Raw genomic sequence first — 16,416 nt, 5'->3', positions numbered from 1 at the left:
AACACTACAAATATATGATGCAATATGCAAGCCTAATTAACATGCATCACTGCATTCTATAAAACAGATGATGATTAGCAGTGACATGGACAGAAAGGACATCATAAAATTGACAAGAAACTGACTTTTCATCACTTAAATATTGATGGGACTGAGGGCAAACCATATCTATAATGCATATTCATTAGAGATTAGGTGGGATGATTTTATGAGTGTATTAGTGCACCGTGCTGAGAGCTGAAGGCCAGCAGTGACGTGGTGGAAGTGCTCCTGCAGACACCTCTGAGGGGCTCCATCTGATTATTACTATGTACTATTCATTTATGCATCTGTACCGCAGAATCTGCCAATTTGGGAATATGTATTATATAAAGCCACATAATGGCTAAGGTCCATCTATTATCTTGCAATTTATTTGAACAGTCAGTTTAACCAAGAGTTTAAAAAAAAAAAAAAAAAAGCTGTTACACTGACTTTCTAAGTTAAGCCCTACTCAAAAGTCATCTCCAAATTAGATTTGCTCTTTGTTTGGTGTTTTGGATCCGATACTCTCTCTTTCCAGGGCCAAGTCTTTCTTGTTTCTACTAAATAAAAATAGAAGCATGGTTTCATGAGCTTCATGAGTCTATTGTTAATAAAGAAATGTTGGCAGCTCATAGTTATTCTTTGTTTTAGAAACAGTGATTAATTGAATAAATAGTGCTGACTGACTGCGAAAACAACAAAAAATATATTCTCCAAGCTCCAAGCTGAATCAGTGTTCTTCACCACCAATAATTAAAACAGAATAATGTCTTTCCATTTCCACCTGAACATACGGCTTATACAGCCTGTTGACAAATCTGTTTGAGTCATCGTGCAGTGATTCAGCCATAAACTAGGATAACCACATCAAATCTCAAGTACCTTAAACTCATTTACATGTATATATAGATTCATTACATTATGTGAGGGTGCTCATATTATTATGCAATAACACACCGTCCAGTCCACACTGGTGCGTAGCTCTTTGTTGGGGCCATTGGAGGCAGGGGGCAGTGAAGGGTGGGGTGGTCCCAGGTGCTGGAGTCCTGAGCGAGAGATGGCTTTCCTAAAAACAAAAAAACACCAAAAAAAACAGATATACATTAGAGCAGGGGTCTCCAACCTGTAGCACGGGAGCTACAAGTAGCTCTCCATCCCCTTCCATGTACCTCTCCAAGAGATTTCTGAATTATATGCATTGTGTGAAATGGCACAATTTTAGTCAATTAAATGGCTACCATTGTAAATGCATCATTTTGATGGCTATCTTTGTGCAGCAATAAATGGTTTATTTTTTATAGGCCTCTGACTGTTCTCCATCTAAGGCCGGTTCTCTTTTATATACTCAGTTTCTTGTGACCGCTAAAATGAGTAGCTATCTGGTATTTTCATTTTGTAAAGGTAGCTCACTTGAATTAAAAGGTTGGAGATCCCTACATTAGAGCATATGGATGCCCAAACAAGTACTATAGTATGTTTCACAATCATCATCCGTCAATACCACTCACAGTTCAAATGTTCTACTCTCAGTCAATAAATTAATATTTAATTTTATGAGAGCACCTCGCAGAGGCTCTAGAAGTTGGTGAACAGGAACTGGGAACAGCTTGGAGAGGCTGGTGCCAGCAGCACTTTGGGGTGATCAGCGACAGAGACGAGATGAGTCAGCGGACGACTCTCTCACTGGGTTTCACTGACTCTCACTCGCCCTCACGCACTCTTCACATTTCCCTCAGATGCACTTACACACACAAGCTGAAGATGAAATGACGCCACACTTGGTTTAACAGATAACAGTAAATTTACTCCTTTTCAGTACTTGAGAAATTAGAAAATTATATATTGTGTGTGCCTAAAATAAATAAGATGAGATTTCATAATTATTTGTGAGTGGAAAAGGTCTTGTGGAATATCTGAACCCCTGTTGAAAGTTTCAGTGGCCTTGTGTCTAAAATGATCAGAGAGGACAAAGAGGAGTCCACTTACACACCCACCGTAATCTGATGACACGCGCGGTGACATGCATGCGCACACATCCACGTCTCACGGGATAAAAATAGAGCCACGTGGGTGACAACAGCATAAACGCAAGGACGTATGGTGACTGGACATAACCCCAACCGGGACAGGGAATAGCACACACCTGTATAGTACATAATCAATATAGTTTATGTAGATTTGAATTATTTTCTGCCCAGTGACATTTGAGGACATGGTAGCAGAGCAAGTCCATTAGTGCAAGTACAGAGAGGTCTGACAATCTGGTCTGGCTGTGAACAACTGTGCACTTTAAATTAAAACACTTCAAAGGCACAGTATAAGAAAAAAATTAAATTATAAGAAGTGTAATATTTAAAAATACAATTGAGACTAGGCTTGTCACGATAATTACATCTTATATCTTCTTATCGTTCAACATATGAAAGCTGGAACAAAATATTTTGGGGCTCAATATTTATTGTGGGTACTTTTTCTTTGCGGGGACTGGGATTATTTTATTTTGTATCAGTGGCGTAAAGTATTTTCAGTATTATAATTTATCGCAATATTTCTCTGTAGCAATTAATCATGCTTCAAAATTTGTTATGTGACAGGGCTAAATAAAACCACTATTTTCGCAAAAAAGGTAAAAATATTTAATTTAATATTAAACAATTTGATTTTGACAGGTTTTTAGTATTAAATATAAAGAACAGACTTCAATTTATTGTATAATTGATGAGTAATTAAAATTACATGTGAGCAATATACTGTGTGTTGTCATTTACAGTCTCCAAATGGCTCCAAATGGCCAGTGTATTACACTCAGACAGAGGGGTCACAGAGCATCATTAGTGAGTGAGTCCTAATCTACTAAAAGCACACAGGATCACAAGCTTTAATGCTCATCCCTAAAATTTGGTTGAAACCAAAATGTTCATGATGTATCAGTGTTCCACTTAACCTCTTACAATACATGCCGTTATTTATGTGGGCCAAAAACTCTGAGCACAGTGTATTATAGTTATATTACAAGTTCTAAGCAAATCTCTTTTTGGCTATTGAATGAGAAGAAAAGTAAATGTATGTTTTAGTACTTGACACTTAAGTTGCACTCATATGACTACAAAACATTATAATGGTAGAATCTACCGTTAAACTACCATCTGGTTTACAGATAATATCTCAGAAATTACTGGGCCTATCCACATGATAGGCCACAAAAACTGACACAAAACTCAATGCCTCCTCTGTCATCATAAATGTGTATTTGTTATTTATGCTGACAAGGAGTGAAATTATATATTTTTAATAATAGCTAATAAGTTTGTGGACTCAATCCCTAACAAATAATGATAAGATTCAAAATTTCCAGTAAATCTCCCAAAGTTATATAGGCCTTTGCCTTCAATCTGAAACTATCACATCATCAAACACATTCTGTTGCTGGCTGTTCAAAATTGAACAAAAGCAGAGCTGCATTGTAATCTGAAATGCTATAGTACATAAATTAAATATGTAGTATGCCACTGCACACAGTTCACCTCAACTCTGATGATATGGGAAAAATCCTTCTCAACGTTATCATGATATAATAGAGCCAGGCACAGTCAATAAGCACATCAGCAGGTCAGGAAAGGGACACGGACACAAGGTTGAAATTACAACAACAGACCACCCCAGTGACTGTTGTGATTACAGTAAAGTATATTATATCAAGAGAATGGCTCATGTGATTAAAACTCACCTAGCAGAGCAAAGAGTTTTTGTCCCTAAAATGTATCTCAGTTAGAGTACAATTAATCACATTGAAATTGTGTACTGACTGAATCAATCATAGATCATTAGTAGCTTGGGGCTTTTAAATCGACAAATTTATCAGTCAATCCTGTTGCAGTAAAAGCCTGTTTTAGACTTGGGAGAAATAAAATCTATATATTTTCTGAGGTAAATGTTCTAGAGTGGAAAGCATACATTTGTTGTTAAATCTGGGGTTGAGTTCAAAATGTCAAATGTATTTATATTAAAGGATCTTTTAAAATAAATAAATAAATAAATAAAACTCAAAAGTGGGGTTAATTTTTGAGGTTGCAATATAGGCCTTTTACAACATATCCATCAATTTACTATTTCTATCATGCTGTGTTCAGGTCTTCAGTTGGTTATAATTTTAAAATATTGCTAATCCTAGTAGTAAACTTAAATCTCAACATTTAGGACAATCATATTTTTTAATAATTCTGGTGTAGTGGTATCAAAATACTTCAGACCAACTGGAGGTGAAGAAGCTGCTTGTGAGTTTAGCCTAAGCTTTGCGTTCCCTACTGTGTACCACCTACTCTCTCTTGTCCGGCTGTAAATGGACCCTTTAGTTTTTCCTGTTGTTCTTCCTCAGTCACACTCCTCTTCCTCTCATGCATTTGGCATAACCAGACCATGGTTACTCCCACTCTTTTGTCTCTGTTCTGTCACTTTATCCCCCCTGCCCTCTCTGAGCCTCCAGCAGCACCTCCTCTCTTTCTTCTCTTTCTTATTTCTCTCTCCATCCTCTGCCTCCTCTTCCTCATGCTCTCCTCCTCCTCTCTCAGCAGAGGTGGGCTGTCAGTGTTGCCATGACGATGCACAGTGGGAGTTCATCCAGTAAAATGTTGGGAGACAATCTATACTGAACCAAACTTTAAATGCAATCCAATTAACCTAAGTCCCTATAAGATCCAACAAGTGTTGGAACAAAATACTTACTGGGGTAAAAGGCAAAAAGAACAAAGCTTATAGCAGAGGAATACAGGTCAGAATCAAAAAGTCATTATTGCAGTTGTCAACTATGCTTGTGATTTGGCAATTTAGTGCAAACAAAACAAAAAGTAATAATATAATATGAGGCTGGGCAATATGGCAATAAAAATCTAATTGTGATCCCTATGTTAATATGCTATTTTGTTACAATTGCTATATATTGTGGTTCCCAGATATTTTGTTTAATGCACTTTCCACCACCTACCCCTCTAACTGTTCAGTTTCAATCATGCTATGAATGAGGGAAAAGTGGATATAACCAATCACAGAGAAGAATAAACTTTCAGCAGATAGCTTTACTTAACTCTAAACTGTATAAAATATACTAAGAAAACATGAACCGTGATCTAATCTAAATTGCAATCTGGCTCTAACATCATATTTTTTTTTGTCATACTGTCATACTGCTCGGTGCATAACAGACAGGAGTCATAACTCAGGAGTGGGTGGGGAAGTGTCTGTGTTACATTAAGCAGAGAAGCACACTGACCCAATATCACCAAAATCCTGTGGATCAGATCATGGTTCAACTTTTATTGCCATACAGTCCCATAATTCAATGATAATATAAATTAATTGTTATAATATATAATAATATAATACAGCATATTAAAGGATTCAGTATTGTGTTAACTTTGAAATTTACTAATTATTTTGGCAAGAACAACTTGAGACTGGCTAATTTTCAGAAATTACTTAATATCTACTGAGAAAACCAATCATTGTACTCCTCAGTACTGCCACGCACACTACAGCAACTATTAGCTTAGTTAACAGCCAGAAAAATACCAGGCAGCTGCAAGTGGGAGGCTCTGTGTTTAACATCCTCTGAATGCTGGGCCTCACTGTTTGTTTTTTAGAATTTTTCATGTGGCCAATCCAACTCAATTGCCAATTCTTTACAAGTGTTGGACAGAAATAGAAGCAGATATTTACAGACACAAGGTCATGAGGTTTAGAGTCTTCATGGCCTTTCATGTGTGCGCCAGATGTGTCTTCTTCATCATACATTTACACAGGCTTTCATTTCGTCTCAGTTGAGACATAAAATGTATGTGGTAAATCAGCAAAAAATGCATATAACTACATTAAGGTAATTTGCAAATGAATAAAAATGTCTACCTTCCAAAACTCATGGAAGGCACATGACAACCCAGAATAATACACACTCACAACTGTACTGTCCCCGAAAAAAAATAATAATTAAAAAATTCGTACACAGTAAAATTCTTCCATGATAAATCCATGGTATCTATACATTATGTCACACCATAGTCCCAAATGTTAAGGTGAACTGCTCTCACCTGTATCCAAGAAGTCGGCGAAACCAGTGCCCTCTCTTCCCTCTGCCTCGCCTTCCAGTGTGACCAGCAGCACTCACAACATTAGTCATTTTGATTCGTGCTGAAAAGATGGCTTTAATCCCGCTTGAGCCGTGAGCTGAATCATGCAGAAGGCAGTTACCGTACTTCCCTGCAGCAGACTCTCCGCACACAGCTCAGGTAATTATGCCCATCACAGTGACAGGCAGGGGAGACCTGACACCAGACATCTGAGCTCCAGACACACCAGCACACACACACACACACACACACAAAGGGGCTTCATGCTGGCTTGAAGCTATGCCTATATTTATAAAATAATTTGAACATCTTTAAATGTGTAATATGTAACTTTTTTGATGGAATGTCCACCTGCGTATCTCCATGGGGCTACACATTATGGATTTAAACTCTGGCTCCATTTGTAAAATCATCAAGTTAAGGTAGTCCTGACAAATCTTACCTCAAGATCTGGGTATGGGACCCTAAGCATTGCACTGTGGAACCTACTGCTTAAGAGGCATTGAAGGGTGGGTCAAATGCAAAGGTCAAATTTACTTACAGGGACATTAATTTGCAACTTAACCTGGCCAGAGAAATATTTTATAGGCTGCAAAAATTTAACTGAATAAATGCACAAGTTAAATCAGCTTTAGTATGTCTACTTAACTTTTAATGAAACTTTCCTATTACTTGCTGTTTTTACAAGCTATTTTGAGAAGGGCAACGTGAGACCTATGTATGTTCAAATGTCATCAGTCCTCTATGAATGCTTGCATGGATTTGGTTAAAAGGTAATTTCTGGGTCAAACAACCAATTTCTATTTTTAACCACATACTGTTCAATAGATGTACCATGATTTTATGTTTCCCCTGTCAATTGAACAGCATTAGTGGCCAACTATTAAACCATAGATTTATCTTCTAATCCATATCCTCTTATCTATTCTTCAGCTGCTCCACTTTAGTTGCTCTTCTGATTTCCCTCCACGTCTCTCTAATTTCTGTTGCGCCGTTCTGTCCTTCGCTGACTCTCAGTCTATGTGGGTCACAACATAAGCTCATGTGTGTCCGCTGTCACAGAGCATGCTACACACATGTACACGTTCAGTGCAAGAGGCAGCATATCCATAGTCCTAAGAAGTAATAAATGGTAAAAGGTAAATGGTCACATTTATATAGCGCTTTTTTTCTACCTTCAAAGCACTAAAAGCTCTTTACATCAAGGGACCACTAACCCATTCAAACACTCACTCTTAACAAATGTGTGCTAATACTGGGTGTGAGGGGGGTAAACTGTCATGCCTGAGAACACAATGACAGGAATCTGTCTGAGCTGGAATCGTACCACCAACCTGAGGGTCGGTGGATCTGAGCAGGATTCAAACTGCCAACCTTCGGACCAGAGGACAAACACAGACATGAAACACGAATACATTATCTGATTTCAGGTATCTTGAGGAAGAATTAAGCTAATTATAGTAGTGCTAGATGTCTTGTTTTGAGAGTTCTCTAAATATCAGATACAGGTAACACTGACACTAATGAAACTAGAAAGAACACAGTCTCAGATAAATACTTATATTTAGCATAGGAAAAATATATTTTACTGAAGCACTTACAATTTGCAATTATATTCAGGAAATCATTATAAAAACATTTCACCAAAGAGAACAAAAATCACATTACATCACATAATCACATTTACAGGGAACTCAAAAAGGTTTATTTCAGTTTAGTTCTCTAACTTTTCAGTTTTCACATCAAATGCCACCTAAAAAAATATTTGGCATATTGCTACACTAGCTCTGAACAGTGCTAGCCCAGATGAGCACAAAAATGTGGATTTAACTCTAAATTCAGCAAATAATCAAACTGCAGAGGAAAACTGTACAGAATATCTGTTTTTTCACCCTCTGTCTGACATCAAACACAAAAATACACAGGAATTTCAAAGCCTACAAACATCACAATAGCAGGAAGAAATTACCACCACAACAGCACACATAAACTATGCTTTGAGAATTGAACAAACATCTTATTCTAAAATATTAAGAAAAAAACAAACAAATATGTTACTGCAGCTAAATAGCATCTCTTCTCTCATGCCCTTCCATGCATTTGTGTACATGTGTCGTTGGGGGCAGGGTGTGAAGAAGCGGGTTGTCATGGTAACCTCACAGACTTCCTTCCCAGTTTGATGCGAGCGTGCAGCATTCCTCTGTCTGTCTGTTCCTATGTCTGTCTCCGGCTTATTAGCGGCTGAACCCACGTGTACTGAAGCGGTAAGCGAAGGAGTTGAAGCTGCAGTTAATTCAAAGAGTTGTCAAGAATACAGGCCACAAAAAAACTCAGATGCTGAAAGCATGGAAAACACTGAAAAATAAAACTGCACTCAGTGTTTATTTCACATTGTGTCTCTGTCTAGACTGAATACAAATAATTCAAGAAAAGAGTGAATAACTATCTAAAAAGGAATTTGTGTCATAGTCATACTATCAAAAGCTATTTCTGAAAACTGCAACCACATGGCTGATATGTGACAGAATGATTGCAATCACAAGAGAAGATGCAAATGCCTGAAATAATGTTTGACATAATGTTTTGAACTGGGACTGCTTGATCCTTATTATAACAGTCCCATTTACCATGTTATTCATTAATTTTGCTAATTCTGGTTGAGGGTAGTTAGAGTAATAAACTAACAAATTCATGTTTTTTCTAAAAAAAAAAAAAAATGTTCTGGTATTTTGCCTTTCTAATGTGATTTTGTTCAGTATTGACACTTGCTCAAAAGTTTTTAGTTTTAGTACTGATTAATACTATTTTTGATCTGATTTATATCATTTTTGACCACCCTAGTTAGCAGTAGGTTAGATCAATAGCTGTTGTATTGCTAAGAGTTGTCTCAGGGCTGCACTTTGATAAGTATAATATATTTAATTACAGTCTCCTCGGTGTCTCTCTGACAGCAAGTGGGTGTCTGGGAGCAGCTGCCTGCAGGACTCACGATCTGCTCTATCACATTGCGTTCTCAAAAATGTTGAAGTTATAAACATGAAATTAGGACCAACTTTTTCTTTTTGCAGGGTTTAAATTTAAATTATTCACTACACCACATCTACAGTATATCAAACAATCATGCCATTTTTCCAGGTTTCTGTTTTTACATATTGAATATCAGTAATGTTTTTTGTAGGATTTGTGTAATTAAGAATATCATGAACCTGTGAGATTGTCCTGGCTGCTGTCATGTACTTTGGCAACTGGAGTGGCGACATACACAGAGAAGGAAGCATGCGCCCACACAAACTGGCAATGCAGAAAGGGAAACAAGGTCTTAACAAGCCTCTTGCATAATGTACAAGCAACAGTTTGACACAGGAGCAGCCCATCAAACACAGCACTGAAAGGGGAACTGTGTGTGTGTGTCATGCCCATCAAAAGAGACAAAACCGCAATCTCACAGCACTTTTCAGATGTGAACAACAAAAATGTATTCTACTTCTAAATTGGTGTTGTCATGATATTAAAATTTCACTTGTATTCAACACTGATGAATAGACTTGATACTCGATACAGATTCCAATACCATGATGAAAATTAAAAAACACTTTTTTTAAAACAATATAATGTAATTTCCAACATTAAATGATAGTTATTTCATTTATATTACCATGTGGCCTTATATCTGTGTAATCCCAGGTCGTTCAGGTGGGTTCCAAAGATGTCTAGTCAATGTGCTCTTATACTTGTTCTGATACAGCTCAAGATTATTCTAAAGATGTTTATAAAAGGTTAATTTCTGTAACTTTTTAGTATCAATACTTGCTCAAATGATTATCTAGTTTCTATATTAGCTTCAGTATTAATTAGATCAATCTATCTTTTTGATATTTTTTACAAACTAATTTAGTTTTAAACACAAAATAATAGTACTTTCTTTATTACATACATATATCATCTTATATACTATTTTATCTTATATAGTTCTGATAAAGCTCTAGATCATTCCGGGAAGGTCAAATGATACTTGCTCAGATTAGTGTCAATTTTGATACTATTTTTAGTTGTAACCGATTTGTGACAATTTTGACAGCTCTACAAAAAATACATAAATTCCAAATATTTAATTACTTATTCCAAATACTTAAAATACTAAATTAGAGGTAGAAGTAAAGGTTAGTAAAATTATTTCTTGAGAAAATTAACCTCACCCCCAATCCTTCTCATATCTCATAACATTTCACCTCTAGTTATGAGAATCTACTTGTATGTCTTTGTTATGAAGGGCGCTGGGCTAATTTAATAGTGGTGTGAACATGTGTGTTTTTCATTTGGACGGGGGAAGTTTGACTCTTTCCCTCTGACCTTCCTTTCTCTATTTATAACTCTGACTATCTGCTATCTGCTTCACTGACCTGATGAGGTAGAATGGAACAATAAATTAACTAACATAACTATACATTACGTTGTAGGAGAGCGAACACACATTGCATACTGAGCGCGTCCAATGATAGCTGAAGGTCTTCATGTGCTTGACTTTACCCACATTATACTGTCTGCGGGGGGTGGGTGTAAAAGAACAAGGGAAGGACGAGGAGGAGGAGAGGAGTCTGGAGGCGTCTTGGCTTTGCTCAGGGCTGTGGGCTCCTCTCCTCCTCTTGAAAATCATCTGTTCAAAAACCCTGAGTAGCTCAGTTGCAATTTTTAAATTTAAATTCATTTTGCATCACAGTTCAATATTTTCAGGGATGCCCAGTGAGTACTACTCATGACACTGGGTTCAAACAAAACACAACTGTTTTATAAGTACATTTTTATTTTCCTGAATAGCTTTCAAATTGTCAATTTATAAAGTAGCATTTTTTTAAATACAGTACTTAGCAAGGCTAAGAGATGATTTACTAATTCTGCATTGTGCACAACTATTATTCTGTAGGAGTTATACTTTAGAGGAAGAAAAGGCTTTTCTGTCCTTTGTCTTGCAGAGTCAGCAGAGCCTATTCTCCAAGCCTCCCACACAGAAAACCCACTTTGCTTCTATTAGTAGAAAGACCAAAGTGAGTTGTGCTTGAACTGTTTCTCTCACAGTGACACTTGTCATCATCACAAAGATGAAGAGCTTTGTACTCATGCCAAGAGTGAAGGGTGATTCAAGGAAACTAAACCATTTGTTTTCAATAACAAAAATAAAATAGTAATCCAACAAAATCAGGATTTAAATTTTATCATTTGTTGCTCAGTCTTAGAAATATGTAAATATTTACAGCACACGAAAGCATTTTGTTAATAGGAAAACTACGTCATTGAAATAGAAGCAGTAACATGTGCTAGGAAAAGACAAATTGATAATTATTTTGAGTAAAATTGCTGCAATCCCTGGCACATATTGTGGATGGTCTATACTGCATGCAACAGGTGCTTTTCTATTGGGTATTGCACAAAACTCTTCCCTGCTTGCGCTGCCACACAGCCTCCAGCAAATGTCTAAACAAGACCAAACAGTGACTGAAAGCGGGCTGTCTTCACGATTACACCTTCCAGATACTATATTGTACTCTACAATCAGTTAATCCTTGTCATTAACCGCTGCAGTGTACAGGAGTGATAAGGGTCTCTCCTCGTCCCTCTCCCTCACCCCTGCCCCTCCGACACCTACATAATTACAGACTGTCAGAAGTGTGTGTCCACTGTGTGAGTTTGCGTGCATGTTTTGTGGGGGAGGGATAAGAATCACGCTGTGCATCTGCGCATCTGTATCTGACCTTTGCAGCTCGACAGTAGATTCTCGCTTTAAGAAATGAAAAAAAGAGAAGTATGAAGACGAAACCGCCAGGAAGGGGGTGGTGGAGCAAGAGATGAGAAGAAAACACTGTCAGATCAAAACTAAAAAAAAAATAAAAACATGCCCAAATGCTCATTTATATATAATATTTGACCATTTTCACCTGAGTAATTAATAAGTGAAGTAGATCAACATAGATACACACTTGAAAGAAGGAGATAAAGATGCTGTCTCACTAATTATAGAGTGTCTTTGCAGCTGAAGTCTCTGTGTGTGGGCGTATTTGTGTGTGTGGAGCTGATAGCAGCACACATTATAGAACTGTAATCTATAGCCTACTGTTTACTGGGTATATTAATGTGTACTAGTCATAGATCTAAAGAAGCTCTGAAACTACACCTAGGTTGAGAAGTATTTGTAAAATACCAACAATTAGGATAGTTTTGTCTAAGCAAGAGACAAAGAGAGGATAAAGAGAGGATATTGTCCTTATAAGGAGATATTTCAAAGGTCAGGTTAACACTCAAGAGATACTGACATAACTATACCTGCACTCAATTTTATCCACTAGGCATGATGTCCAGAAAAAAGAAATTCAACAGAATAGCCAAATTTGCATAACCACAAAAATCAAGACTATACCAAAACTGATTCTAAACTAATACAATTTCAAAATGATTACACAAAACAACAAAGCAATCCATTTGGAGGATTAGTATGACTGAAAGAGAATGTATGTAAAAAAAGAAAAGTCTGTATCAAATGTGACATTTGTGACAAAACCATCCCAAGAGTTGTGTTTTGTTTAAAATCCAGTCTTCTTCTGAAGAGCTCAGAACAGTCCACTAGCTGACAACATTGTGGTCCTCTGTGTTTTTAAAATCTATACACCTTCACCAGAAGTGTTCTGATAATTTTAACACACAGTCTCCACTAAAAAGTAGAGCCCGACCGATATGGATTTTGCTGTGGCCGATATGAAACCGATATAATGGGAGTTGGATCTGCCGATAGCCTATATAAACGCTGATATATTTAGTGATGTAAAAATTCACTGTAAATGTTGAATTGTTTAAAAAACTTAGGTTTGGCTCTGGTGGATTTTAAATTGGGTTTATTTAGGCAACATTTATTGTTATTCTGCCTCTTTACGTTATATTTACAGACAGTAGGTTGGCTTAATGGCATTTTTGCATCACATTCTAGACACTAGTGATGGGTATTCCAGTTCTTTTTAGAGAACCGGCTCTTTTGGCTTGGCTCACTAAAAGCTGCTAGTTCTTTTGGCTTCAGATTGTTTTGTTGCAAGCAGGTCTAAAGCACGTCTAAAGCAGGACTGAATCAGGACTGAACCAGGTCTAAACCAGGACTGAAAAAGGACTAAACCAGGACTAAAACAGATCTAGACCACGTGTAAAACAGGACTAAACCAAAACTGAACCAGGACTGAGTGTCGAGATTCGGTCTCTATTTCGTGCCCAAGATTAGTCCTGGTTTATTTATTTTATGCTAAACTACAGCCAAATATGCTCGTTTTTTTATCCTATGTACACGCAAATTTCTCAAAGTTTCGTTTTCAGCTGCTGCCGCTGTCAAACCACGAGTCTGCATGCGGCGTGAAGAGAAAGAGAGAGAAAGAGAAAACACGCTCCCAATAAGGATCAGGCTCCCGTCGTTCGCTTCAAAGAGTCGGCTCTAAGAGTAATTTCGTTCGCGACCGACCCATAACTAGTAAAGAAACTAGCGCTATTAGCCTGTAGCCGTAAATACGTGCGCGCAGCAGTAATTAATTATATGCGCAAATGTCATAATTCACACGTCTATTCACAGCTCATTTACATATCAGTGCAGTAACAAATATACGGCAAATATAGGCACTTTACAATAGACCAATAGAAAACAGTCTGTTTATGTGCAGGAGCTACAGCAGCTAACCCATAACAAATGACCAAAACTAGCTTCAAAGTCGACATATTTCCAACACTCACCGCTCATACAGGCTCCTCCTCACATCACAAGTCTGCACTAAGAAATGTCCTTTTAATCCAGACTCCAACCGATTGTCCGTAAAAAGAATATAATCTCAATGTTTGGATCTGTGTCTGCGGGTGTAAACAAACACACGTGAGTGACGCGACTCTGTGGTGTGTTCAGGGACAGTACGGACACACACACACGGATAAATGACTCCGCAGATAAATACTGATGTGGAGCCACATATTAGGACATTTATCTGTCTGTAAATTGGATTAAATGAACAGAATGTAGAGAGTCTAAGATTTTTAACGACGTATCAGATGCCCACGTGAAATATCGACCCCTATCAGCTAGCATACCGGCCGATAGGCGATATGCCTCCAGATGCCCATATTGGCCGATAATATCGGCCAACCGATATATCGGTCGGGCTCTACTAAAAAGCATATATTTTTCTAAGTTGTTACTATTAACAATAGTTACAAGGCTGTCTAGGGCTGTGCAATTGATCAATCAAATCATCATTCAATTGTGCACAGATTGCAAAAGCCTGCACTGGGGTTTTGCAGTTGATAATCAATCTACATTTGCTCTCCTCAGCACAAACACATTGAAGCTCTGGTACATTTTTCTTTAATTTGAATGTACAACATGCTATTCTGTGGTAGAGGGTCTGTAATTTGTCTCGCTGCTGATCTAAAATGAGTGAGAAACACATCTAATATTTTCCTGGCTGTTTCTTACCTCATGTAACTGAGTGCCTCCTCTTGGTATACTACATGTATTTTATAAAATTGCTTTAAATTGGACTAGGACAGTTGTCCAGTTTTCATGGCGTGCATGTAAATATAGTGAGTGTCACCTCAGTGGTCAACTCCACAGGCTCATTATCATCTCCGTGAGGCAGATGGGATGTGGAGAATAGTAACACTTCTGCTACTGCTTCTGAATACTCAATATTACTATTATTAAACTAGCCCTATGTTAGCTCAAGCTACTGCTGGGCCAAAGGTTATAGGGGTCAAAACTGTGCACTCTGGACGTCACTGTTTAGACAATCTAGTTATTGTCTCTCAATATTGATACAATTTTAGTCAAATCAATATTGTTAATTACAAATCAACTTATAAACAAAGGACATGTACATTATTCTATCTGGTAACAATTATAGTTGTGTTGTGGATAGATAATTATTCTTTTCAGTTCAAAAACTTAATTTAAACAATGAGCAGCAGTACAAGTTGGAAAATATGAGCGTAACTGAAAGTGGTCACAGTATTACTGTAAAGTATGTGTCATAAGAAGTGGTCACTGGTTAGTTTTTAAGGCTTTGGGATTTTCTGATTAGTCAGTATCATTATTGGCTTATAGCAGCCTAATCGAGTTTTATCGATTAGGCTTTGTCATATGGGTTCTCTGTATATATGATTAACAAAAAAGCAACAGCAGTAGGATGTTGTATTTAAGCTACACCTACAGTACTGTAGTTCTGTGCTACAGGAAGATCAGCCATTGCTTAGAAAAGTGTAGCACTTCTTGCAGTCCTCATTATTTGTATTCACTTGTCTTGTTTGTTTCAGTTTTGCCTTATACTCCCTTTTCTGAGCTCTATTTCCAGGGCAGGAAAAGCCTCTTACAGCCAGCCAGACGACTAATAAGGAGAGGCTTCTGTCGGCCAATCCCCCTTAATGCTCCAGCACACGGCATTATGGACAAAATAACCCAATAGGCGCGCACTTGCTCTGCCCAGGTCGCTCCCGAAAAGGCTACAAACGGAGTTACGCAAAGGAGAGCTAGGTCTCAAAAAAGAAATACTGTGCACTGCCTAAAACAGAAGTAATTTCTTTTAGTTGCAGTTGAACCTGAGTGATGGGCATAAACAGACACAGCAGCAGTGAAGTGGAATAGTATCATTTAGAGAAGTGGGGATGCCCTGCACTCTCAGTTTAAATTACACAATGTTTACACAGAGAGGGAGAGATCCTAAGTAAACACAACACATAATGGAAAACATACATATTGAGGAAGACCTAGTTCAGCAACAGCCAATATCTGCCTCCTCCTGCTTTCATATATATATGTGTGTGTATGTATGTGTGTGTGTGTGTGTGCGTGTGCGCGTATATATATATATATATATATATATATATATGGACAGGAGGAACTCTTATATACTTGAAATGCACTGAACTGAAAAACTAGAGATAACAACTTATAGTTTAACCTTAAGCACCATAGAGACTATAGTAATATAAATTTATGTGTGACAAAATATGCGGCCTTTCTCCTCCACTTAGTAAAACTAAAGGTTACAAAGAGTAAACTACAATAATTACCAATGTGAAAGAAGTAAATACTGTGAGCGTGTTTTCCCAGACTGCTTTTTGAAACTAATAGTAATATCAGAAGGGAAGCTAATGCTGTGGTGGCCAACAGCAGCATGATGCACTGTTCACTAACACAATTACTGAAGGCAGCCTGACATTACATGGGCCTAAATGTGAAGGATCTGCTTAGGCTATGCATGTA

At 37.5% G+C, this 16,416-nt stretch overlaps 1 protein-coding gene across 4 annotated transcripts in view; it reads right to left on the bottom strand.

Annotated features, from left to right (window-relative positions):
- dgki (diacylglycerol kinase, iota) overlaps nucleotides 1–16,416 on the bottom strand; it is a 37,947-nt gene that overhangs the window by 17,828 nt on the left and 3,703 nt on the right. For all 4 annotated transcript variants that reach the window (XM_020926232.2, XM_055153714.1, XM_055153712.1 and 1 more), the window contains exon 2: nucleotides 982–1,090. In XM_020926232.2, the coding sequence (XP_020781891.1) occupies nucleotides 982–1,090 (109 nt within the window). The remainder of the gene's footprint in view (nucleotides 1–981; nucleotides 1,091–16,416) is intronic.

Source organism: Boleophthalmus pectinirostris, unplaced genomic scaffold (assembly GCF_026225935.1).
Source record: "Boleophthalmus pectinirostris isolate CB_2022bp ecotype Guang Dong unplaced genomic scaffold, ASM2622593v1 HiC_scaffold_18, whole genome shotgun sequence".
NCBI lineage: Eukaryota > Metazoa > Chordata > Actinopteri > Gobiiformes > Gobiidae > Boleophthalmus > Boleophthalmus pectinirostris.
The sequence above is the reverse complement of the archived record's forward strand: the minus strand, read 5'-3'. Positions and strand labels throughout refer to the sequence as shown.